The 24,281-nt window shown below is 44.7% G+C and overlaps 5 protein-coding genes across 10 annotated transcripts; 2 read left to right on the top strand and 3 right to left on the bottom strand.

The window, feature by feature from the left end:
* The first annotated feature begins 29 nt into the window (after nt 1–29).
* On the top strand, nt 30–6,867 carry si:dkey-220o5.5 (actin filament-associated protein 1-like 2). Of its 3 annotated transcripts, none has more exons than XR_009714468.1 (15): nt 30–277; nt 1,480–1,614; nt 1,684–1,778; nt 2,419–2,539; nt 2,598–2,827; nt 3,208–3,387; nt 3,535–3,606; nt 3,716–3,779; nt 4,110–4,345; nt 4,418–4,515; nt 5,117–5,219; nt 5,290–5,344; nt 5,465–5,634; nt 5,959–6,035; nt 6,410–6,867. XR_009714468.1 is itself a non-coding variant. In XM_061279131.1 (15 exons), the coding sequence occupies exons 1-15, from the start codon at nt 262–264 to the stop codon at nt 6,434–6,436; spliced, it is 1,710 nt and encodes a 569-aa protein (XP_061135115.1). In that variant the 5' UTR covers nt 30–261; the 3' UTR covers nt 6,437–6,867. The 3 variants fall into 3 exon arrangements, 2 of the variants coding, with proteins under 2 accessions (XP_061135115.1, XP_061135114.1); XM_061279131.1 differs by having other exon boundaries at nt 2,601–2,827; nt 5,925–6,035; XM_061279130.1 differs by having other exon boundaries at nt 5,925–6,035.
* Nucleotides 6,693–14,401, bottom strand: LOC133154450 (dematin-like). Of its 3 annotated transcripts, XM_061279204.1 has the most exons (16): nt 14,292–14,401; nt 10,443–10,483; nt 10,296–10,376; nt 10,088–10,222; nt 9,852–9,896; nt 9,619–9,784; nt 9,468–9,512; nt 9,244–9,396; nt 8,783–8,895; nt 8,599–8,704; nt 8,356–8,414; nt 8,226–8,268; nt 8,135–8,142; nt 8,007–8,063; nt 7,841–7,921; nt 6,693–7,637 (listed from the first exon to the last, which is right to left on the bottom strand). In XM_061279204.1, the coding sequence occupies exons 2-16, from the start codon at nt 10,458–10,460 to the stop codon at nt 7,524–7,526; spliced, it is 1,224 nt and encodes a 407-aa protein (XP_061135188.1). In that variant the 5' UTR covers nt 10,461–10,483; nt 14,292–14,401; the 3' UTR covers nt 6,693–7,523. The 3 variants fall into 3 exon arrangements, 2 of the variants coding, with proteins under 2 accessions (XP_061135188.1, XP_061135187.1); XR_009714471.1 differs by lacking the exon at nt 8,135–8,142 and having other exon boundaries at nt 8,220–8,268; XM_061279203.1 differs by having other exon boundaries at nt 8,007–8,142; nt 8,220–8,268.
* A 334-nt stretch (nt 14,402–14,735) lies between these two features.
* rsph14 (radial spoke head 14 homolog) lies at nt 14,736–17,304 on the bottom strand. 2 transcript variants are annotated; one of them, XM_061279220.1, is made up of 6 exons: nt 17,085–17,304; nt 16,739–16,841; nt 16,196–16,314; nt 15,898–16,129; nt 15,674–15,810; nt 14,736–15,607 (listed from the first exon to the last, which is right to left on the bottom strand). In XM_061279220.1, exons 1-6 carry the CDS (start codon nt 17,257–17,259, stop codon nt 15,336–15,338), a joined length of 1,038 nt encoding a protein of 345 aa, XP_061135204.1. In that variant the 5' UTR covers nt 17,260–17,304; the 3' UTR covers nt 14,736–15,335. The 2 variants fall into 2 exon arrangements, with proteins under 2 accessions (XP_061135204.1, XP_061135203.1); XM_061279219.1 differs by having other exon boundaries at nt 15,898–16,314.
* Nucleotides 17,305–17,984: 680 nt separating this feature from the next.
* Nucleotides 17,985–19,655, bottom strand: srp19 (signal recognition particle 19). Its single transcript, XM_061279288.1, has 5 exons — nt 19,447–19,655; nt 18,866–18,941; nt 18,701–18,772; nt 18,505–18,613; nt 17,985–18,357 (listed from the first exon to the last, which is right to left on the bottom strand). The coding sequence occupies exons 1-5, from the start codon at nt 19,482–19,484 to the stop codon at nt 18,227–18,229; spliced, it is 426 nt and encodes a 141-aa protein (XP_061135272.1). The 5' UTR covers nt 19,485–19,655; the 3' UTR covers nt 17,985–18,226.
* A 411-nt stretch (nt 19,656–20,066) lies between these two features.
* LOC133154481 (serine/threonine-protein phosphatase 2A catalytic subunit beta isoform) lies at nt 20,067–24,067 on the top strand. Its single transcript, XM_061279250.1, has 8 exons — nt 20,067–20,502; nt 21,737–21,775; nt 21,882–22,052; nt 22,505–22,678; nt 22,765–22,854; nt 22,930–23,091; nt 23,253–23,371; nt 23,463–24,067. Exons 1-8 carry the CDS (start codon nt 20,401–20,403, stop codon nt 23,533–23,535), a joined length of 930 nt encoding a protein of 309 aa, XP_061135234.1. The 5' UTR covers nt 20,067–20,400; the 3' UTR covers nt 23,536–24,067.
* Nucleotides 24,068–24,281: the final 214 nt, after the last annotated feature.

Raw genomic sequence — 24,281 nt, 5'->3', positions numbered from 1 at the left:
CGTGTTGTGACGTCACGCACGTGACTCCGCCCCACCTGCTACTTTAGAATCAGCGGAGGAGCAAGGCAAGCAGATAGATCACCGAGGAGACCATAGAAAACGATACATCTTTATTTATATTGCGCTTTCACCACAGTAACCTCATTTCTTGTCTCCTTCCAGTGTTTTCTTCTTGTTTGTTGTCTCTTATCTGTTATGTTTTGTTCTTCACTATCTTGATTACCATCATGAGAGTGAGGAGCATCATCTGGTGAAAAAGATATGGAGAAACAAAAAGGTAAGCCTAATCACTTTATAAAGAAAAACTACTACTACTACTACTAATAATAATAATAATACTTGTTAGTGTGTTAATTGATGAATAGAGAACTTTCCAGGAGTTGCTGTCCTGGGTTAGGGTTCCTTGAGCTGCAATCCCATAAAATGAATGGTCGGAAAGCTTTCACGATGTTTCAAAGGCTCTGCTAAAGTCATCTTGGACCATTTCTTAGAAGAATTCTACAATCTTCTTTGACCAATGTGCAGTGGTGATTTCCATGGTTCTGAAGGTCCTGGAGGAATTTCTTAAAAGTGTCTTCAAGGCTACTTGTAGGCTCACTGTAAGGAGATGACGATAAGGAACAATTCGGTGGAGGCATGTTCAAAAATATCATCATAATATTACAAAGTGTGTCCCAGTGGGCAATGCTTGACACTGATTGGACGCAGAAAGATCAACATGCTCTTATTCTTCCTTCTCCTTTTTTTTTCCCTTCTTCTTCGCTATATTTAACAAACGCAGGATGAAAGAAAGAGCTGCTCCACACCCTCCAACACACACACACACACACACACACACAAACTGTGGGGAGTTGTGGAGGATTCCCATCTTTGTGCTAATTTGAGGCTTTGGTTTTTATGGTAAAGCATCTTAAATCTTCTCGACACACACGCGCACACACTCACACACACGCACACACACATTCACACAGAAGTTGCATCCAGTTGAGTTGTTGTGCGACTTTGACGTGGATTTTGTGTGTTTGTGTGCGGTTGCATCAAAGCCACAAACAGGAAGCAATGTTGATGTTCAGATAAGTGTGTTTGTGTGTAAGATAACGGGTGTCGTCATTGCAATGATGTGTGAGTGCGTGTGTGTGTTTCTTGTCTTTGCTGATTTCTGCTGGTTTCTTCTGTTGAGTCCTGGTTTCTGCAAGTCTTCTTCTTACTGGTCTCGACTAGTCTTTCCTGGTCCTTATCTGCTTTATTGATCGTTTCTGCTGGTCTCAACGTGTTGTTTCTTCTGGTCGTTGCTGATGTCTGCTCGGTCTCTACTGGTTTATACTGGTCTTTGCCAGTAGGGTTGCAAAAGCCTTAGCGTTGTCCGATGAACAAATGTTTTCTTGACACCTTCACCCAAAAGCATCCAAACAGCATGAAGTCTTTTGTTGACTCACTCTGTGATTCTGTCAATGATGATTTCATCCATGTCTTGTGCAGTGTTGTCCAAGCTGATGTGGGATCTTCAGTCGTTCCTTTCAGTTCTGGATTCAGAGAACCTGAGCTACATCGCACAGGCTCAGAAGAAGTCCATCTCAGAGCTGGTGTCCTTGTTGCAGATGCAAGAAGCTCCAGGTTACTACCTGACCTTGCTTATCTCCACATTTCGCTGACTGAGTTCTCACTTGTGTTGTTTGCTTCTAGTGGAGGACGCAGAGTATGTCATCATGAGCTGTCCGTCATCATCGTCGCCTAGCAGCCAGCCATTAAGAGACTCCAACCTCTGGACTAGCAATGCAGTGAGTCCATCCTGACACTGGGGGGGCTGCAGAGAAGCATTTGAAATACTAGCATCTGCATTAAAGCCATGTTTGCTTTCAGTCGCTAACTATTTAGCTGTGAACCGGCTAGATCCATTTTGAGAGCCAAGAGAGTCAAAACCAAGAAAAGTAAACAAAAGACGATTGTACGGAGAAGAATCCAGCATAGGGTTCATGTTTGAGGTTCTGGCGCACCCACTAAGTTCTTGTCAAAAGACAGACATCAAAGATGGAAACTGGACCAGAACCAGAACTTTCTTTTCTGGTCGTCGAGGAGAACAGCAGGCTACATTGTGATGTGGTGCACTAATGACAGAGTCCTCCTGAGGTTTGGTAGGAGACGGCTTGTGTGTACATGTGTTTGCGAGTGCGCGACAGGATGTTTATATATATGAGGCCATCTCTCGTGTATTTGCCTTCCTATTGGCCGAAAGCTTTGCCGAGGCAGGAAGTGGTCACTGATGGCGGCTGATTAGCGTCTGGCCTACGTGATGGACACACACACACCTATACTGAACGTGCACACTCCTGTAGGACATTCGATCTGTTAGTCATTCATTTTACAATCATCTTGCTAGCCACGTGACCCACCTGATCACTCATTTTATCCAATTTCAAGGTCCCTGCAGCACCGCACCAGCCACCAGGGGGCGCTGAAGCTCAAGGCGGTGATTGTAACGATGATGAAGATACCTATGAAGAGGCACAACCCTTCAAAGCCGACAGCACCAATCACCTGGGTACGTGCGCAGACACACACGCACACACATAGCGGCGATAACATCTTGGCGATCCTAGCAGAGCGAGCTGAGTCAGAGAACAGCTACTACGAGTCATATGGCGAGGAGGCTGAGGATGACGATGATGAAGAGCACATGAAGGATAGAGCTCACTACATCCAATGGAGTTCCTCTCAGCCTTGTCTCAGGCCCCCTCCTGAGTCTCGCCTGTGTGGGTACCTGTGGAGGAGGAAGTGGTTGGGACAATGGACCAAGGAGCTCTTCATCATCAGAAATCACTTTCTGCTGGTGCGTCTGCCTTCTGCCAATTTGCAATTTTAGTTTTTATTTGCAATTTCATTTTTGCTCTTAATTTCTTTCCGTCGTTTTTCGTTTTCAATTTTAGTCGTGATATTAAGATTTTTTTTAGTTTTGCAAAAGTAAATAATTTTTTTAATGGAATTTAAAAATTGCAATTTGATGACATTAAATGATATATTCATTTTCAGATATTTAATTTTTCCCCAATTTCTTTTATATTTGCAACACATTTTCACTCTGTTGTTTGATGAAGCTTAATGGGATTTTGATTTGAATTTGAATTCATTTTTAATGAGTATTTTTAATATTGTTTTAGAATAACATGTTTTAAACCTTTTATTTATTTTATTTACCTACTTATGTTTCAGTGCTACAAGTGCGCGAGGGACCTCCTTCCTCATCTGCAACTGAGCCTACGCGGCTGCCAACTAGTCTACAAGCTGAAGAGCAACCGGAAGATTCCGCACCAACTCAAGCTTCTGCTGCTGGGGGCCGATACCCTGGTGTTGGGGTACAGCAGTTTCGAGCAGGCTGAAGAGTGGCGACAGGTTGGCTCATATGTGGAAGCAGCAGATCTGATATGAAGTGTTCACATTCTGTACTTTGACTTAATTGAGGAGATTCAATTAAAACCAAACTAAAAGTCAGAGCACAGTAGCAGTACCAAATAGTATACAGTAGTGTGTGTTTATCAGGTGATCGAGGAGCTGAGTGTCGGCGAGGAAGATTATCGCGCTAACTCAGAACCTCCTCGGTGGTCCCGCAGGGTGAGAAGCACAAAGCGCGCACACACGGATGCTGCAGGAACATGATATGTTATGATATTATAATATATTCTGCATCATGTTCATACTGTTTGTTGGTTTGTGTACTCAGTCCAGTGCGCTCCTGACACACACCAACCAGCAAGAACCAGCACATGAACAACACAAGAGCAAAGGTATTATTTTACTTTGGATTATGCTCTATGTCGAATATTGTGAGTTTTTGTCAAGGGGCTCGTCTGGTACGGGGCCACAAAGTCTGCTGCATAATTGATGAGAGTCAAACTCAAGGCCCGGGGGGCCCGATACGGCCCGCCACATCATTTTATGTGTCTCGCAATGACAAATTGCGTATGAACTTTGTGTCATAACTAAAATGACAATTTCTTTAAAAGAAACTAGAAAAATTGCTAGCAATTTTGATTACATTCATTGGTTTGAAATATAAAAGAATAATTTTAAAATAAAAACACAATCGACGTGATGATGGCGTATGTATTTTTCAGGTGTGGTGAGCGTGCTGATGAACTGTCAGTGGCAGAGTCTCTTGTGTCAGGTGGAGGCGGGAAATCTCAATATGTTCGCGGAGGACGCAGAAGAGGATGGGAACCGTCGGAGCCAGACTCGCTCTCCTCAGTACACGGTACGGTTGCGAGGCTGCGAGGTGAAAGCGGCGCCCGATGGCCAGCGACCACACAGGATCACGCTGAGCGTGCTGGGTGAGCAGGTGGCTGTAGTGGAGGTGAGTGATGGCGGTGGGACGGCGAGTGGAGCAAACGGGAAGTAAGGTGACGCATGCGTGATGTTCTCGCAGGTAAGTTCGGCGGATGAGAAGCGGCGATGGACGCGCCTCCTGAAGGACGCGGTGGATTGTTGCTCTGATGGCAAGACGCAGCAACACACTCACAACAGGTCAGTCAGTGTTGCCGTAGCGACGCATAGTGACTTTTTAAAATATGAAATTAGACATTTGCGATTTGGGGATAAATTACGTGTAAATAATGAAATGCAGAATGAGAACGTACAAAAAAACATGGAATGATATTGAATGATAAATACCGTATTTTCCGGCCTATAAGGCGCACCGGACTATAAGGCGCACCTTCAATGAATGGCCCATTTTAAAACTTTATCCTTATATAAGGCGCACCGGACTATAAGGCGCACCATTAATGCATCATGTCAGATTTTTAATCCAAATCAAATCATTCTCCATTTTATCTTTTTTATTTCAACTTCAGACGGAACAAATTACTTTATAATCATAAAATAATGATCCATAGTCTTTTTGAGTCATGATTCATAGTCTTCAGCGGGCCACTTATGATTGATTTCATGACACAATGCTTTGGGCCAGTTTAAATTTAGGAATTTGGTCCATATATAAGGCGCACCGGACTATAAGGCGCACTGTTGGTTTTTGAGAAAATTTTAGGTTTTTAGGTGCGCCTTATAGGGCGGAAAATACGGTAATATCAAAAGATGTGGTGACGCTTGATGTTTGCATCCTCAGCGGACGCTCGCTGAACACATACATGGACCAACCATTCCACGCCAGCTCGGCCGCTCCGCCGCTACAACCCGTCTACTCCAACACTCCCATGCTGGAGCACATGGTACGAACCGCCATGTCACCTCACAGGTGTCACCTCTGTGACCCATCTCTTCTCTTGTGTCATCTGACAGCTTCAAGGCTCTCAAGACACCATGACCTACACCAACGCCACCTTCAGTAGCAACAGTGAGTTAGTTAGATGGATAACACAGCCCAATTGGTCTGAAATTCTTGCCATTAGTTTCAGAATTAGCATGTTTAGCATGAACCATTAGCTTAGCATCGGTGTGCTTGTCTGTGTTCCAGACAGGAAGTGGTCTGAAGTAGCGCCACGTGGCATCCAGAAGTTGGAGCTGACGGGCAGAAAAAGCGTGCCCTTGAGGGCCGGTTCTGAGGCTAACCTGGTGTCGGCGAGCAATAAAAATAAACGCTCATCCTTCAGACAGTCGCTCACCGTTTGCAGCGAGCGGGCGCAGGTGATTGACGATCACAATTTTTGAGGCTAGCAAGTTTTCAACTCATTAAACAGGAACCGAACTGTACTTCAGAACTCAGTTTTTTTTTGGGGGGGGGGGGGTTCTTTCTGGTCATTGCTGGTTTATGTTGGTCACGATTGTTTTTACTAGTGTGTCCTTGTCATTCCTGGTTTGACCTTCTGGTTCTACTCATCTCTTTACTAGTTTTTAATAAAAATCTTCCCTGGTGTCTACACATGTACTGGGTTTTGCTAGTTTCTAATGTACTCTCCTACTTTTCCCTGGTCTAGGCCAGTCTGCTAAACCCTTTCTTGCGTCGTACAGCATCCGTGAAGACCTCGCTCAGACGAGCTCCATCCACACTCTTCATTGAGCACGGGAAGGTTTTCCAGAGGAGGAAGGTCAGCATCCACATGTCCAATTTGTTCTTCTTCTTTTGCTTCTCAAGCTTTTGCTGCTTCAGTTGTCGTATTAAATATCATATGGGAAATTCTAAGAACAGAAAATTGACATTATTTCTATACAATTTGAAGGGTAATGTTACATTGGGATATATGAGTCTTTCTTTAAAATGCTCCGTCATCGTTTTTGGTGGAAATTTGATGTCTACGAAGTACCAGTGGTATTGGTACTTTGTATTGGATTGGTGACTGCTCAACAACTGAGTGCTCATACTGATATTGGTTTGAAAAAAAAAAGGTCTCAAATTTCCCTGATAATGATGATCGTTAAGTTACTAATATGTTGCCGTGGTGACAAGTGATCGTTTTCACAGGAATGGGAGACCAAAGCTGCTGCCTGAGACCATGCAACCATGTGACGAAGAGCCCACGTGACCATATAACTTGGCCTGGTGATGTGTTCATGCAACCAAGATTGTTATATTTAATTTATATCGTTTAGATCATGACTGCATCCTTTAACTTATTATTTCTGTCACACAAAATAGCAGACTTTAATGGGTTGAAACAAATTAAGCGATTTTTTTTTTTCATGATCGGTGTGTGTGTGTGTGTCATGTTTGCACTTCTTCCAAACTACAAAAACACAAATCATCCCTTTTTATCAAAGTTTTTTTTAAAATTTAAAACTCACCTTAGAATCACATTTTGACAAATATGAAGTTTTTGTGTCTATGGTGTTTATCGTTCACATCACATTCATCATCCACGTGAGAAACAACAGCACTATTTTTCTGAAATTGCCTTATATTAAATTATTAATGCGTGTAAATGAGCCGAGCACACAGTGATGTTTCATTCAATGCTGATTAGTTTTTGATCCTGTCACATTAAGATCACACATGCAGCAGGCGTGTAACACAAAATTCATTATTAGAAATCATCGAAAACATCCAAAGAATTGAAATAAAAACAACAAACATGAAGTTAGTGACTCAGAATTACTCCAAAACTATCAAAACAAAGCGCTCATCTCATATCTAAAACGTCATCTCCATTTTGAATGGTGATGACTCGCTTGACAGAAGATGCGAAATGGCCGACATGGTGCGAACGTGATGTTATCAGTCTGCGCTGATGTATGAATCATGTCATCGTTTTATATTGACTTTCTCTCAGCCGATTTCAGCTTTTGTCCTGGTCAGTATGCTAAGCTACGATAACCTGGATGCTAACCGCTAGCGTTGTCAAGCTAATCCTAACAGTAGCTTCCCTTGTGACTTTGGTGAAGTTGAAAGCCACAAAGTTTTTCAGTAACTGCTCAATGATTTAGCATCACATACAGACAGCTCCTTCCTTCAGAGTGGAAAGCAGCAATGTTTTGTTTTTGTGCCTGCTCAACTTTTTAGCAGTAATTTTAGCAATTACGTCAAATGCTAACGTTAGCTTTGTGGAGTGGGCGTGTCTCCAGCTGTGTGGGCGTGGCAGTCAGAAGAGACACGCTCTCTTCTTAAGGTGGTTCTGCTTCCAGAGGGAAAGCTGTTCAAACTCCTCCGGCGTCATTGCGAACACGTTGGCGAACTCTTCCCGCGACAGATGTCTCTGCACGTACACACCACACTTATTATTAGCTCTCATGCTACCGCGCGTGTACCTGAGTAGGCCTGCTCAATATTGGCATAGCATGTGTTTTAGCAATTATACCAAAGGACATGAAATCCATATCAAAATGCCTTGGCGCTCTCTCTACTTAGAATGCTATCTCGCTATCCCTATGTAGCATTTTCATCAGTTCTTCTATTTACCTCCAATCGCGTTCTGTCGACGCCAGAAGGAAGTGTCCTTCGTCCTTTGTGGTTGACCACCAGCATCTCATATGGGTAAATCTGGCGAAGAAGAGTGTGGTTATGATGACTAGTCCTCAATGAAGTTACGTCCACTCGTGTGATGTCACGACAGGGTCATGTTTACCTTGAACTCCAGCACACTGGGCAGCGAGCGGCCTCGGTCCAACGCGGCTTCGCCGTTCTGACACACAAACACACAAACATCACCACAACATGGCCGACCCGCGGCACAACGATGAAGGCACACTCTACCTGAACACCTGCGGGAGACACACACATGCACACAAACACACACATTAGAACAACAACAGCATGCGGGCCTGGAAGCACTATGTACCTGTACCTGCTACGGGCTTCTCCGACGGGCTGGATTTTGTCGACTGCAACTGGAATTTACAAGATCACCAATGCAATGGTGAGCACCTGAAGGCCACGTGAATGTATCTCTCTCACACACAAACACACACACTCACTCTGGCTAGGCCTGCCCCAGAGGTTGCTGGGAAACAAACGATGCGGGAGGTGGCGCCACCTGCAGAGGAGATAGCATGTGACAACGAGGCGTTCAGGTTCATCACGCACGGACCAAGGGCAACTTGTCAGACCATGATGTCATTCATCTATATTGAAAGTAGTGTACAAAGTTGAGGAACTTGTAAGCCAAGTTACCAATGGATGCGGGCTTGATGACATCATCATAAGGCGCCATGCAGTACCTGCGTGCTGGCTGCGGTCCGGAAGCGACCGTGTTTTTCTCTTCAGCGGAGCGGCCGACTTTTCCAGCTCCTCCTTCAGGATGATCCTTCCTAGGTTGGACTGAATCTGAAGCCAAAAGCGAGGTGGTGTGATCACAAAGGCACTCATGAAATCATGATGGCACCAAGCCCCGCCCCTTCCCACCTTGTTCAGTTCCTGCATGTGAAGCGCTCGCAAGCCCCAAACTTTATCGTCTTCTTCGTCCTCCTCTTCTTCTTCTTGCCTGCCCTCACTCCTGCGGCACGCCTTCTCCTTCTCTAAGGGAAGAGCACGTCATTTGTATAAAATATAAAAATGAAACACTAAAATGAAACCATATAAAATATGATTGAAATATGTACGTGTTTCAGTGAAATTTAGTCGAATTGCCCTAAAAAATTGAAATGTTTCAATTAGTCAAGAAATGTCCCACCACATTTTCCCACCCATTTTTTTGAATGTGAAATTTGTGGAAATTTTGCGACATGGGGGAAAAAAAAAAGTCCAACATGCTCTGAGCGTCTTCAATGCAATGACAATGTAATGCTTTGAATCTGTGACTTAATAAGGATAAAAAACAAAGACGGAAGAGGACCAAGAGAAGAGAGTAAACGTTTCAATCGTACCAAAAACGGCGGACGAGGGCGGGCAAGGCCAGTGTTCCGTTTCAATCTTGGAGGGAACGTTCGGGTCCGGAGGCTCGGCGGCGGGAAACTTTGACGACTCGATAATGAGATCCTCCAAGTGCTTCCCCGCGGCAAGTCCTGAAGACGACGCACCTGCACACATGCCATGGTGTCCAATTAGCTCATGATGCTAAACGCTAGGAATTAACAGGTGACCAACGGACCTCTTCTGTAGATGGGAGGCTTCTTGTAGATGTTACTTCCATTATCTGGAGGAGCAAAATTGACATTGAGAAATAGGCCCCATCATGTTTAAAGCATGATAAATAGAGAAGACTAGACAGCATATGCAAATGAAGCACAAAGGCAGTTTACCAGGCCTGTGGAAGTGTTGTAGGATGTTGGAAGGTTGTGTGTTTTGTGCATGTTGCGTTTGAAGCGTGCGTTGCGTGTGTGGCGATGGTGTGGTGTTGCCGCTGTTGCGCTTGGAAGCCGGCGACGAGTCGCCAGGAGAACCTTTCTCCGGCCACGCTCTGCACTCCTGGAAAGATTGACACAGATCAGGAGAAAGCAGAAACAAACACGGTGAACTTTGAACTTGGACTTACCTCGGGAGAGGTCGGAGGGGAGAATGAGCCGGGAGACAGAGAACTCTGCGAATATTTAGTTCAGCGTAAAACTAAACATGAATAATTATTCCAAAAAAATCATTTGTCAGAAATGAATAAGTCAGTTAAATAATAGTTCATCAAAATTGCTCATTATAATTAGGAACTATTACACATTCAAACGCAGTGTAGGAGCTATACTTCTCATTTTGTGCAAAGCGAGTCAAGTGACTCACCAACACCTCTAGTGGACTATAGTGGTAGTGCAGCTCGTATGTCATCAGGTCTGGCCTCTCAATGTCCAGGATGGCTTTGTCCTGCGGGAGTGCCGCTAGGTCCTTGTAGACCATCACGTTGTCGTCCACGCGGGCCTGCGGGGCCACAAGGGGTGGGATTTAAAGGGGAAGGGGCCCAGGGATGCTGATAACAAAGACGGCTGCTCACCACGATGGCGGCGGCGGGGGATCCCGGCATGTTGCCGCCACCTCGCAGAGACAGCACGCTGCCCGGGGACGTCTGAGGCCTCTGCATGCAACCCATGCGTCAGATGCGGCATGCTAATGCAGGCGGCTAACTCGGATGTTTGTTTACCTTTGGCATCATCATCATGGTGGCGGCTGATTGGTCACTCCCTGGAACACACACAAAAATAAGTTACGCTTTGGAAATGAATCATCTAAAGGAAAGTGAGTGTGTGAGTGCATTCTGTGTGTACATAAGTGTGTGTGCAGATGTTTTCAAACATGTGTGTGGGTCACGTTTATGTGCGTGCTAATATGCTTAGCCCAACAACACCGAGGGCCCGAGTTATGAAAGATGACCGTGTGGGCACGCACTAACACAAACATGTGATTAACACACACGTATGAGGCACACAAGTACACAACATCACAATGGGCGTCAGCTCTGGATGGTCCCTTGGAACACAAAGAGATCATTCCAGAACGTTGTCATTCCAGAATGAATGGTAGAGCGCTAACATGTGTCTCACACGCACACTTCACTGACAACATGAGCTTTGATTGACACCCACTCATTGTGTCATCATCTCTCGAGTCATGTATTGATCTGCGATTTTAATTATGCATGATGATCTGCTCATTCAATATTCATGAGTCATGTGGGGGCTGAGGTCACTTTCTCCACAATGTGTTGTTTTTCCTTAGACACTAAAGTAGAGATTGTGGATTATAATCACAATGTGCTATGTTGAAATAGCATTTGTGTGTCTCCACCAATGACAGACACATTCAACAAAATGGAGCAATGCGGCAAACTAATATTAACGTCTTCAGCGCTACCGTACAGAAATATGCTACGCTAAGATTAGCGTGCATGTTTATTTCGATAAATGACAGGTGAAGGGCAACAAACTGAAAAGCAGCAGAAAAATGGAGACTGGAGTGTCCACGCTAAGCAACGTTAGCATGTGTATTGATTTGGATGAATCATGTCGCTAAAAAGAGTGAGTACCAATGGATTATATCAAATAATTTAATAGGATGCTTGCAATTTTGACTGACCATATGCCAAATGCAAAAGGACAGCAAGATGTTTAGATAACGTTTGACCAGTTCAAGGTCACAGAAGACAATGGTATTTCCTTTTAGTCTCAAGAGAGAGCTCACTAACAATCAATCAATACAAGGACCGATAACTCAGAGTTGAGGATCACCTTCATTAAGTCAGATACCGCTGAGTGATGCCACCAACATCCCATAATCTCACTACTCAGTCTGGTCATATTTTACTTATAAAAATTATTGCTCAGCAACCACAAGGTTTATGGTAAATTTGTTTTTTGTCCGACAGGCCCTGAATGCACCATGATGAAACAAAAGTCAGCAAAGGTCAAATTTTGGCTTTAAATTAGACCTCCCCACTTGGTCCGTGTGTGTGCGTGCATGCGTGTGTAAAACAGAGAAGGTCTGCCCGCTCTCAGGACCTGAGCAAGAAGACAATCAGTGACCGCTACTAATGAGCTCATTTACATTTGAACAAAGAAGGAAGTTAAGAATGGGACAAGAAAAAGAGAAGGGAAAAGTCAAACAGATGTTTCCAAACCGTCAGGTTTTCCCAAACCTATATACAGTGTGTAAAAAAGGAAGAATAGAATTGAAAAACAATGTTTTATGTTCTGATGTTCACATGCCTACACACAGTCATTATGTGTGTGTGTGTGTGTGTGTGCATGTGAGAACGCAGAGGGGTCTATTTTAGGCCAGCAGCACCTTCAGCACATCGCCGTCGGCCGATTGGTAGAGCGGTGCCGGCCGTCACCTAGCAACCGGCTGCTATCTGCCAGCATTCTGCTGATGTTTGCCGGACAAGTGGGAAGCTTCGGATGAATCCGTGAAAGTAACGACAACACTCTGTGTGTGTGTGTGTGTACACGGTGATCCCTTGCTACTTTGCGTTTCGTTTATCGCGGCTTCCCTACATCGCAGATTTTTTTTTCCAAATTAAAAAAAACACAAAGTCAAAATAAAACTTTTAAATTGAGGAAACACGTGTCTAACCTTTAGGACAATGTAGTATTGCACCAATATATACCAAATATATATATATATATATATATATAGAGAGAGAGAGAGAGAGAGAGAGAGAGAGAGAGAGAGAGAGAGAGAGAGAGAGAGAGAGAGAGAGAGAGAGAGAGAGAGAGAGAGAGAGAGAGAGAGAGAGAGAGAGAGAGAGAGAGAGAGAGAGAGAGACTTTCTGTAGTCCATGTTGAAGAATGTAGTGTGTAATAATGATTTGGTTGTGTCAGAGTGTTCATTAAGTGTTGTTTGAGCAAAAAAAAAAGAAGAAGTGGGTGCATTTGTGTGTTTCAGTAGAGTGTGAGAGAGCATTAGATCAGTGTGCGTGGAAGCGTTTGAGTGAAACGTGTGAGAGCGCTTGAGTCGAGTTCACAAGAGCATTTCAGGGGATCGTGAATTTTGTCCCGCCGGCCCCTTGTAGCTTATCTCAGCCGCACACACGCACGACCACACCCACATGAGATTGGCCTGTAACGGACGCCGTCATTGGCCAAGGCGTCACTAGTTGGGTCGCGTTGTGATTGACAGGATGGAAAAGTGGCGTAATTTGCTGGAATGTTCTTTACCTTCAACTTTTAGCTTTGTTCCAAAAATAAATTTAAAAAAAGATGCCACTTGAGAGAGAAACACATGATTATTCGTGATGCTGTTGCCATAACAACAGTGTGTTGTCCATCTGTCAGTTTAGTCAGATTTAACATTTCAGCACTTGAATCATTTTGTGTCTGTTGTCAATTTAAACACACACACACACACTCACACACACACAGGCTGTACTCGTAGCCTCATTCCTGCATCACAACCCCCACCTCAGCCCCCCTGCTGCTTTCATAGATAAGCAGCGCCGACGCAATGACAACACAACACAAACACACATTCAGTTTTGCATTATAACGCAGGTGTATCATGTCGTCATCGTGACTTTATTTGTTGGTTATGTCACAATATGGCTACCTAACATGGAGCTCCTGCATGTACAGGCCATTCAAGGCTCTGCTCCAAACGGTGTGACGCTAGCAGGCTCTCATCGTGATGTGGAGTCAACCAATCAGCAATTTGTCATCGCACTCACTCTGATGGCCGCCTTGATGCTAAGCTACTTCTGCTATTTTGTGGCTTATCGTTTGTACCTGTGCAATATCACAGATTTCATTTCTTGTTGTTGGGGTTTAGAGTAAACATTCACTTTACTAATTGAAGGGGGGGCGGGGGGGCTCAATTCAAGTATACATGGGCTCGTTATAAAACTTTTCATTTTGTCAAAGTGCTGATATATGATGCATGTCTCACAATTCTTCACGGCAAGGGTGAGAACAAGCGGTGTCAATAAATTTTTAAAATGGAGGAGTAAAGCTACTTCAAAATCTACAGTTTTGATGGTTTTTTTTTAAATATCTCTCTATATCCCTTATTTTATTTTTTATTTTTTTTACTATTACGGGTATGAAACGTATACCTACGTGACGAATGGCGTTTCACTGTACCTGTGAGTCAGTGGGCCTGAGTGTGTTACATAAAATCATCCCGCCTTAATCCCTCCTCTTCTTCCCCGCTCCCCCTACACCATATTCTGACGTCAGTGTATTCTCATCATACAGAAATCAACCATCGCAAGCAACGATGACGATGATGAAGAGCGTTCACGGCGGCACAAACTTCCACTCCCAAGCCGGCCTTCAGATATAGACGCTCACGACTTTTTGGGGGTGGCCGCGCGCCGACACACGTACACGCGCATCTATGAGCAAGTTCACTTCGCGCGACATCCTGCCCGAACGCACCCGCGCAAGTCGCGATACGTAGCCCCAAATATCCAACACGTAAATATATCCCCCTCACACGTTCATCGTATTCCATTGATGCTAATAACGTGAAGTCATCAAATAAATGAGACTCTCCTTACCTGCGTGCGCGCGTCTGTGCGTGCGCGTTCCACGCGTCCTGCGCGTGTGAGCTGCATCCAGCGGGCGAGCGAACGAGCGAGTGAACCTCCGCACTCGCTCCCGCCTCTTCATGTACGCGTACGTGCGTGTGCATGGAGCAGTCCATTAGCTGCAGCCTGGGGGGTGTCGAGGTGTGTAAGAGTGCCTAAGTTTAAAACATGATGAAATACACACACGTTTATTTTACAAAACATTGGTATGAATAACAGCGTAAATGATATAATTTCTGGAGGATTTTTTAATCAATAACATTTACATGCTAAATCTTTAATCTCGTCTCATTTTTGTCTTCCAGACTGAAATAAGGAACTACAGATATAATTGACTAAGTGCACTGACCTTAATGGGCGTCCATTGAGGTCAACAGGTCAGCCATTCAAAGTCTATTCAGACTCGGACAGTCCTTGGATCATCACAGCCAATCAGAAGACTCCTTTTATTTATATACAATAATAATAATAATAATAAATTATATTTGTAGCGCACTTTACATTCGGAGGAATCTCAAAGTGCTACATGGCATCATCAACAAAAGATGGCAAAGAAATACTTTTATTGGATGCAAAGAAAATTGTCCATATGTGGTGATTCACCTAAAGCAGATGGAGTCGGGAACCCTGGTCCTGCGAGAGGATGAGTCTCGTAAGACCAGGGTTTGCTACACCTGAGCTAAAATATGTGGATGTGCGTTAGTAACTTGGTTTCAGTTCACAAGTTGACCTCAAATGATCTTCGTGATAAATATTGTTTCCATAGCAACTTGAGGAAGGTCACGGTACTATAAATAAGCTAACACTATCTTGGCATTTTAGCATAAGCAATTAACGGCGTGTATGATCATGTGACGTTGTTGTTTCATGGCTCATGATGAACTGTTTCCATGGCAATATGAAGGACACTTAAGCAGTCGCTAAAATCAGCTTAGTGGCATAAGCTACGTTAGCAATAGCAATGATCAAAATGTGATTGGTGTTTCCTTTTGGAAAGTGGTTAGCCACACTTGATCAGGGCGTCCAAGTGACAACGTTGATCGCGGTCCGAGCAGCACGACGAATGTCGGGATCCTCCTCAGGGAGCTCGCTCCTCCCCACCAGCAGGGGAAGCTGCAGTAGCAGGCGGCGACGCCCCTCTGGAGCCTCAGCCAATGAGGTGAGAGCTCTTAGGGAGTAAAGGACCAATGCCTTCCTGCTTTGCTCCTCTTCTACATCCCCTCTGCGCTCTGAGAGAAGTTGCAGCAGGACTGGGAGGACATCTAGTTCCAAACATTGATGCTTACCTACGGGACAAAGCAAGAGGCTGTTGATTGGCTGGAAGGGGGTCACATGGTTGTGCATAACATCACCTGTGGTGATGACCACCGTGTTCATGATAGCACCAGCGGCGTTGGCCTGCACATTCACATCCTGGTCCCGTAGAAGGTCTGCCAGGACGGGAAGAACTGCCGCCTCGCACACCTGACGTTTGCCCTCCACTGGAACACTGCATCAGCGCACACCCATACAGAAACATGGTTGTCACTCCAACTCCCATGAGGCATTTCAAAGAAAGAGATGCAGGGATCCCAACCTGAGCGCCATCATGGCTGCAGCCGCCTCCCTCCGGATGTTGGAACAGGCATGCGACAGCTTTTTGCCGATGAGCGTGACGCCGCGGTGTGACAGGGCTGGGCCGGCGTCCAGCCGAGAGCAGCAGCTGAGCGTGGACAGCAGCAGGGCTTGCACCTCCTCCTGCTTTTCCTCCTGCTCCTCCTGCAGCTTCAGCATCAACTTGGGAACCAGAGCCTGCAACTCTTTAGCGCCTGCCAAAAAAGCGTCAAATAACGTTGTCTGTGACTCTGTGATGTCATCAAGGTGCCCCTGCCTACCTGCAGGCAGCAGCGCCAGGCTATTTATTACGCGGTGGGCACGTGTCCTGCAGAGTGGGGACGGGTCATCCAGCAGCTGAGACAGACGGGCCAGAAGGGGCGAGGACAGAAGGGCTTGTCTGAGGAGGAACGCATATTAGCTAGCTTATTAGCATGCTAACATTAGCGCTTCTGTCAAGAAAAAAAAAAAAGCATTGCAATATATAGAAACGTAATAATAGAAATAGTAAAGAAATTATTTTAATTACCAAAGTGAAGCGAGTTGAGGCGCTTCCTTTACACAAAGACCTACTTTGCTGCCATCTTGCGGCAACTTTTAGACATTGCTAATTCAGTGAAGGGCTGAATATGCATTGCCGAACTTTAAATTCCTCTCTTTTTTTAACTTGAGCAGCGGGCATATCTAAAACGCATCCTTAACTAAAACTTTTACATCGTCATCTGTTGCCAAGATGTTGAAAATGGGTGGAATTGTCACAACGCACAATAGAACGCTATTCCAAATGTTTTTTTTTCTTTGCAGATATTTAACTTAATGTTTACCTCGCGATGTTGTGGCTGGTGGTAAGATGCAGCAGCTCGCAGGTTCTGGTCCTGACTGCAGGATCTTCGTCCTTCAATAGAACCTCCAACTGATCCAGAAAACCTGTTAGTATTGCACAGACAGTAACACTGTTTTAAATGGTATAGCTATTGGTTAGGATGTTCTAAGCATATGAGGAATAAAGAATCACCAAATTAAAAGGCGTTTTGTGCCTTTATTATTACCCTAAATATTGGTGTGTAATTTGGCGAATGCCTAAATCCATTGTGGTTTAAGTTTACACGCACATCTTCCACATCCAACCTAGCGGACGCAAGCACGCTCGAGATGGCACATTTGATTTACCTTCACTGACTACTTGGTAAAGTCGCTCCGGGTCGTGGGTGAGGTCACAGAGGGACGCGAGGGCCTGCAGCCTCCTGGTGGCGTCGGGCTCCTCCAGCATGGCGAACAACTCCGGGATGGCCAACCGCCCAAAAGCGACCGGAGCCCGGTTCGGGTCTATGTGAACACCCGTCATTTGATCCAGAGATGGAATCGTTCAACGGGTTCTTTTGCGCTGGATCGGTGACGTCACTCTGTTGGCGTTCGAGTGAATTGTTGTCACGGTTGCCGTAGGAACGAGTGTAAACATTCCACAAAGACCGACACAATCCACTTTCTTAAATGAAATGAAAGCATTTTTACTGTCCTGGGGTAGTCTTATAAATACATCATTGTTGACACGCTTTTACGGCCATGTTTCGCAAAATCACTCACATGCACTTTGCGCTCATGTTTTCTATTTTTTTTTTTTTAATTGTAAGGAAATAATCTTCCTTTTTTCACCACCACCATTTGCGTTAGCCTTCGTGGGACGCTAACTGACGTCATTCTGACGTGGCGCCGTCTAGCGGGCTAACTATGATGACGTCGTATCTTGGGAATTACTTCGGATGTTGAGTCAAATATTTAATCAAATTTCACATCGTATGTTAAAAAATTCGGATGTTTAAGCAATCGTATGTTGAGGCATGATTCAGAGTTAATTGATTTTTTTAGTTGTTTCCCTGACTTCTGGTTTTGAATCTGGGCGTGGTTTAACTCTTCTGTTTTAAATGGGGTTCTGGATGAGGGTTTGGATATTCTGGTTTTGAATAGTTTCCATGGTCCAGACAAAATGGTTCCAAAGTGGGAATAGCCCTTAAAGTTGCAATGTTTTGTGCAAGTGATGTACACATGTTGCAAGCAATGCATTCAGGCAGCTTGTGAAGACTTTGTATTTTCATCATTTTAAAACTGAGCCACATAAACATTCATCTTTTCCTCTCATCAAAAATCTGAAGACAGTCTCACGTCTTCTCTTTTAAACTAAACCAAAGTTCTGAGGCAGGATGGAATGCTTTTGCAGGCCACGTAAAAGTTTCCAAAAAAAAAGAAAGAAAAGGAGAGCATCAACGCCTTTCGACACTCAAAATAGACCTAAAGAATAAAAAGGTGAAGAGGCTTCACTTCTTCTTCTTCTTGGTCTTTTTCCCACCATCACTCTGCTGTGAGCTGCTCTCGGCTCCGCCGCCCTTCTGCGTGCGACTCTTCAGCTTGGGGATCATCTCGGAGACGTACAACATTACATCTTTACCTGAAACAACCACAAACATCGAACACGTGTCTTTGTTAGCCGTAATGTCCATGCTAGCTTCAGGATTCTGTTTCTAAACCTGATTTTGGTTGCGATTAGTGCCGCTCATATCCATGTTGATACACACTACTCGTATGGCCCACTTACGTGAGGAGAACTTATTGTGACACAAGCTGCCGTCCGCTTGCTTCAACTGAACTCTGACTCGCCCTTTAAATTGTACGTCGCGGTTCCACTCTCTGGGATGCATTTTGTTCTGGACACCAAACGACAAAAGAATTAACAACCAACATGGGACTTCCTGTTCAAAGAACACAAGACGGAGGTCCAGCCAAGTTATCACCTCGACCAGGACATTCACGCCGGCGGCTGTCAGCACATCACGGATCTCTGTACACGAAGGGTTCTCCACTGCCTGCATACAAACGTCGATTTTGCTACATACAATGAACTAGGACACTTTTGAGATGTTAGCTCATTTTCAATGTATGAATGGTAAGTCGGTCACCTTCACAGCAGGGATTCGTCGTCCTTCAGCCAGAGTTTTTTTACTATTGATGTAGATGGGATAAACGCAGATGAATCTGGGAAAAATACACAAAATGCATTCCAACCCGTTAAACACTAAATAGAACAAAAATGACATAAGTGTGGATTAAATATTAGTGGTGGGAAGCCATTTTTGTCAACATCCAAGACATCCAACCCAAATCTCCAGCGAGGTCATTCTATGTAACGGATAACTTTATCCCGCTTGCTCGGATAGAATTAATGGAAAATAATTTATAGTTTACTTCACTGCGTTTGAATTCGTAGAGTAGCTCATAATATAATTTTTATAGGGAGCTTCTTGACCACGTCATGCTAGACTGTGTACGGGAAATAAGTAGGTACAAATTTCATTGCAACGCTAATTCAATTCGACCTTTACAATCTCGCGTGACAGCTGATTGACTGACTCTATAAGAACGTTAGTGAAATTAATTCAGCGACACGCGTGCAATTTTGATATAATCATTTGAAAGCGTTAAAGTTATGTCGAGTCTAACACAATTAGCTTTAGCTTAGCTTGCTGAAGCAACAACGCACCGTTCCTTGTCTGCGGGGTTTTCCGTTAAATGTGCCATGTTTGGAAATCGCGTTGCCCCCTTCGCAGTCCTGGATATCTTCTACATGCATAAATCATCAATAAGGTGAAAGACACACTGGAAAACGTCTTTCTTTACGCACAGTCTTTTCACCGAGTGTAAAGAGCGTGTGCTTCGTTTTAAGCACCGCCCATCCAGTTCCGGTGGGACCAAGTCATTCTTTTTATGCACATTTTTCTTTATTTTTTTTCTTTTTAAATTTTGCTGTTTGCAAAATTATGTCTTTGCAGTCGGATGTACATACCCAGTTAAATCAGCTGGTTGATTAATGCTTGTTTGGAGAAATCTTTACCGTAATTTAATACTAATACTTTAGTTCAATTCATTCAATATGAGCAAATAACTTTAATTAAGGTGATTATAAATTCGACCGAATGCATTTTCTATTAAGATATTTGCACTTTCACTGAAGTATTGCTTTCAGTCTTTTTTTTGTATCGCTTTCAATCACTGGGAGACGTCATAATTGACGTCATAAAATACGCGAGGCCATGCAATTCACCGTCCCTCCACGCGATGTCGCTTGTACGCCTTCAGCGGCTGCTGCTGAAAAGCCCGGATGTTATTGTAGCTAGCCTTTTTAGCACATCGGCTAGCCGCTGTCTTCTGCCGCTCCGGTCTGCCGCAACGGGGACTTTCTGACCTCTTCACAACCCCCGGCCGATTAAATCCATCTCAGTCCTTCTGTAATTCATCCTCGGTAGTTTATCATGATCAGTTTTGACCGAACGGCTCGTTAGCTGTCGGTAGAATCGTTGAATTTGTGACGGGTTTGGCGGGACTGGGTCAGGTTAACAATACGGTGAGCTAAACGCTAACGCAGCTAGCGTCGAAACAGGCCTCTTTTTTTCAAGGTAGCTAACGCGGCTAGTTTAGCGGAGCTACTGCGGCTGTCATGGAAGACAAATCTTTTACAAAGGAGTTGGACCAATGGATCGAACAGCTAAACGAGTGCAAGCAGCTTTCGGAAAACCAAGTGAGGTCACTCTGTGAGAAGGTAAGATTGGCCGGAGCATTCCGTCAGTTTCAGTTTAACATTCCGCCAGCCTCGCGTTTGGCCTACATTGCGGAATTGGCTCTGTCTAATTTCTGGAGTGCCTCGGATACTCGCGGCTAATTTTCGCAGTGCTCCGATCAGTTCTCGACTCCTAATCGTAGTCGAACATGTTCACAGACTTTTTGCTTTAAAAATGAAGGTTAACTGTCGGTTCTCTGATTAATTGTAACCTCGGGATATCAAAGGCTCTCAAATTGGCATGATTTCCCTTCTCCCCACTCTGTAGACGGAGCCGGGTTTACTGCTCGTCGCATTACGCTTATACGCCCTGACAAAGCAAATGTTTTATATGTGTTTTAAATCTGTTGTATGTGTGTGTGTGTCTGGTCTAAAATGTAACCATTACAAACACCGTGGGTCTGTGTGAGTACATTTTGGTGCTGCGTACCGCGCCCTGCCTTTATCGATCATCTGTTTTATTGCATGAAGCTGACAAGGCTCTTTAAACGTTACTACGGCTTCTATAGATTCACAAAATGAACGTTAAGATGGTACAAACAATCGTCAGACTAGATTCGTTGAAATGTGAAGTGTCGTGTATAATGGCAATGGTGCGACAAGTGTTGCTGAATTAATACATCCTCGTTACATTCGTTTATTTTCAGGTGCTCACGTTATTCCTGTTAACACGTTGCCTTATTGTGTTATCTGTTTATTTATTATTTATCCATCACTCTTATTATTTATTGTTTGTGCCTTCTTGTTTTTATATTGTGTCGCTTGCTTGTATGTCTATCGTGTAATTTCGGTTTCTTTGTGTGTCTTGACATGTGAAGAGATTGACAATAAAGCTGACTTTGATATGTGTGTGTGTGTATATAGTCATATACACGCACGCACACACACGCATACATACATACATATATGTATTTATATATATATATATGTGTGTGTGTCTACTGTACACTTTCATTCCCCCCCAGGAAAAAAAACTGTTCTCGATGCAATCATGGTACTTTTCACAGCAAATAACATTTAACAGATAACAATTTGTGAAATTACAAGAAAGGTCATAGAAAAGTTCCAACAGAACAGTTGCACAGCATTTGTGTGCGGTTTGGAGATCGCATGACCACTCACATGGCGGCCCGTCTATTTAGTACTTTACAGCACACACTTCTCTTTTTTCGTACAACGTGCCGCGTGGTTTGACTTTTTTTTTTTTTTTCTTCAGGCCAAGGAGATCTTGACCAAGGAGTCCAACGTCCAGGAGGTGAGACTTCTGGGATGCATTAGGTTTACCTTTGTAGCCAATCAGTATACATGCTGGCACGAAATGTGAACTTGACTTAATTGACCGGCGTGTGCGCCGCCTTCAGGTGCGATGCCCGGTGACTGTGTGCGGCGACGTGCACGGCCAGTTCCACGACCTGATGGAACTCTTTAAGATCGGCGGCAAGTCCCCTGACACCAACTACCTATTCATGGGCGACTACGTGGACAGAGGCTACTACTCGGTGGAGACGGTCACACTGCTTGTGACGCTAAAGGTCCGTCACCAGACTTTGCCTTCATAGATTAAATTGTACAGAAGCAATTTTAATGATGGAATGTGTGCCGTGTGTCCCATTTAACATGCACCTGAATGTGATTGCGTAACTCTGAGCACACCCACATCCTCTGGAGTGTGTGCGCGCACACTTGTGCAAGCATTGCTTTCTGCTTCCCTTTAAAGAAAAGGGAAAAAAAAAAAAGAGTTGTAAAGGTTATAGGTTACGTTGAAGGTGGCAAAATATTTAACATTGTTGAGTTTGGTTTTTGCCTGGTGATTTGTGAAAAGTGGGGAAATTGATTATTGCCGGTGGCACAAAGAAAGTCATGTTTGTGCGACGAGTACAAATTGAGAGAGGTAAATAATTAAATACAGTTCACTTGAAGAGTTTATACCGCTTGCGTAATTGTGCGCTCGAGTCTAAGTAGGGTGTGTATGTGGTGCGCTCAGGTGCGTTTCCAGGAGCGGATCACCATCCTGCGAGGGAACCACGAGTCCCGGCAGATCACGCAAGTGTACGGCTTCTATGATGAGTGCCTGAGGAAGTACGGCAACGCCAATGTGTGGAAGTACTTCACAGACCTGTTTGACTACCTGCCGCTCACCGCGCTGGTCGACGGACAGGTGGGCGTGGCCATTGGCCTTCCATCTCCTGCATCTCAAGGGACTTCATGGTTGTTCTCTCCCCCCCCCCCCCCGCCCCTCTCTAGATCTTCTGTCTCCATGGAGGCTTGTCGCCCTCCATAGACACCCTGGACCACATACGAGCTCTGGACCGCCTGCAGGAGGTCCCTCATGAGGTGGGCTTGCTGTCCAAATCGATGTGAATGTCAGAAATGAATTGGTGTTTGTAATGGATTCGCCCTCGTTCGCAGGGCCCCATGTGTGACCTGCTGTGGTCGGACCCCGACGACCGCGGCGGCTGGGGCATCTCACCCAGAGGTGCAGGCTACACCTTCGGCCAGGACATCTCGGAAACCTTCAACCACGCTAACGGCCTGACGCTGGTGTCACGCGCCCATCAGCTGGTCATGGAGGTAACCCTCCCACCTCGCATGAAACCGCTATTTTCGTGCCTGCGTGTTCACTTGAAGTGCAGTTTCCATGGCGACGGAGCGCTGTGAGCGCTCAAGTGCCTCTGTTGCTAGACAACCAAGTGTGGCCTATGTTGCGTGCTAAGTTTGTGTTGTGCGTGCAGGGCTACAACTGGGGTCACGACAAGAACGTGGTGACCATCTTCAGCGCGCCAAACTACTGCTACCGCTGCGGGAACCAGGCGGCCATCATGGAACTGGACGACACCCTCAAGTACTCTTTGTAAGTCCGTCACGTGACGCCGCTGGTCTGGCAGTCAATCAACCAACCCTTTTGATCAGTCAGTAACGCATCTTTGTCGCTTCCTTCCCAGCCTTCAGTTTGACCCGGCCCCTCGCCGTGGCGAGCCCCACGTGACCAGACGCACTCCCGACTACTTCCTGTGAATGTTCGGCGCCGTCCCCGTTGGTCGCCCAGTTCCTCTCCACACCCTCATTACTGTACCGAGGAGAAAAAAAGCGATTGGCTGAATCCTGTTCCCGAGTTAAAGTTAGCGCCCCCTCGCCCTATTCTCAAACCCACCACAAATGTGTTTCCACTCTGCTGTCGTTAACGCTGTGCTACACGTGCAAATAAGATATTACTTCTTTCTTTTCTGTTTCTGAAATGTTTTTAAGACATAATAAAACTTCCAAGGTGGACCAAATGTGCCATATTCTGATCCTTTCCCCTGCAATTTGTTTTAATTTATTTGGTTTTTAAATCCCTGCCCATTTGATCACATCTCATCACATGTTGCCACGTTTGTGCTTTTTTTCTGTTTGGAACAAGAAGAGGATGCCTAAAAGAAAAGTACCATTTGCTTTAAGTAGTCCAGCTGTGAGTTTTAGATACAGCGCTGCTCATCAAGTCAGCAACTATATTACTGTCATTCAAGACCACAAAGCTATCAAATAATAAAATGTCCTGTTGACCTAACCCATCAGTCTCTGCGTCTTTGTTCACCAAATTGACATTTATCTCAGTGCTGCAACACCTAATTTAAATGATCAGCAAGCTTAGTAGAAATCTAAAAGGATCCTGATCATATAAATCAGGTGTAAGTATTGCAGAATGCGGCTCCTATTGGACCCTACACCTCCCCAAGCGTGAAGCTGACATTCATTCCAAATATATATTTATTCATTCAACT

This window comes from Syngnathus typhle, linkage group LG5, assembly GCF_033458585.1.
Source record: "Syngnathus typhle isolate RoL2023-S1 ecotype Sweden linkage group LG5, RoL_Styp_1.0, whole genome shotgun sequence".
NCBI classification, from domain to species: domain Eukaryota; kingdom Metazoa; phylum Chordata; class Actinopteri; order Syngnathiformes; family Syngnathidae; genus Syngnathus; species Syngnathus typhle.
This window is presented reverse-complemented; position numbering and strand designations above follow the sequence as displayed.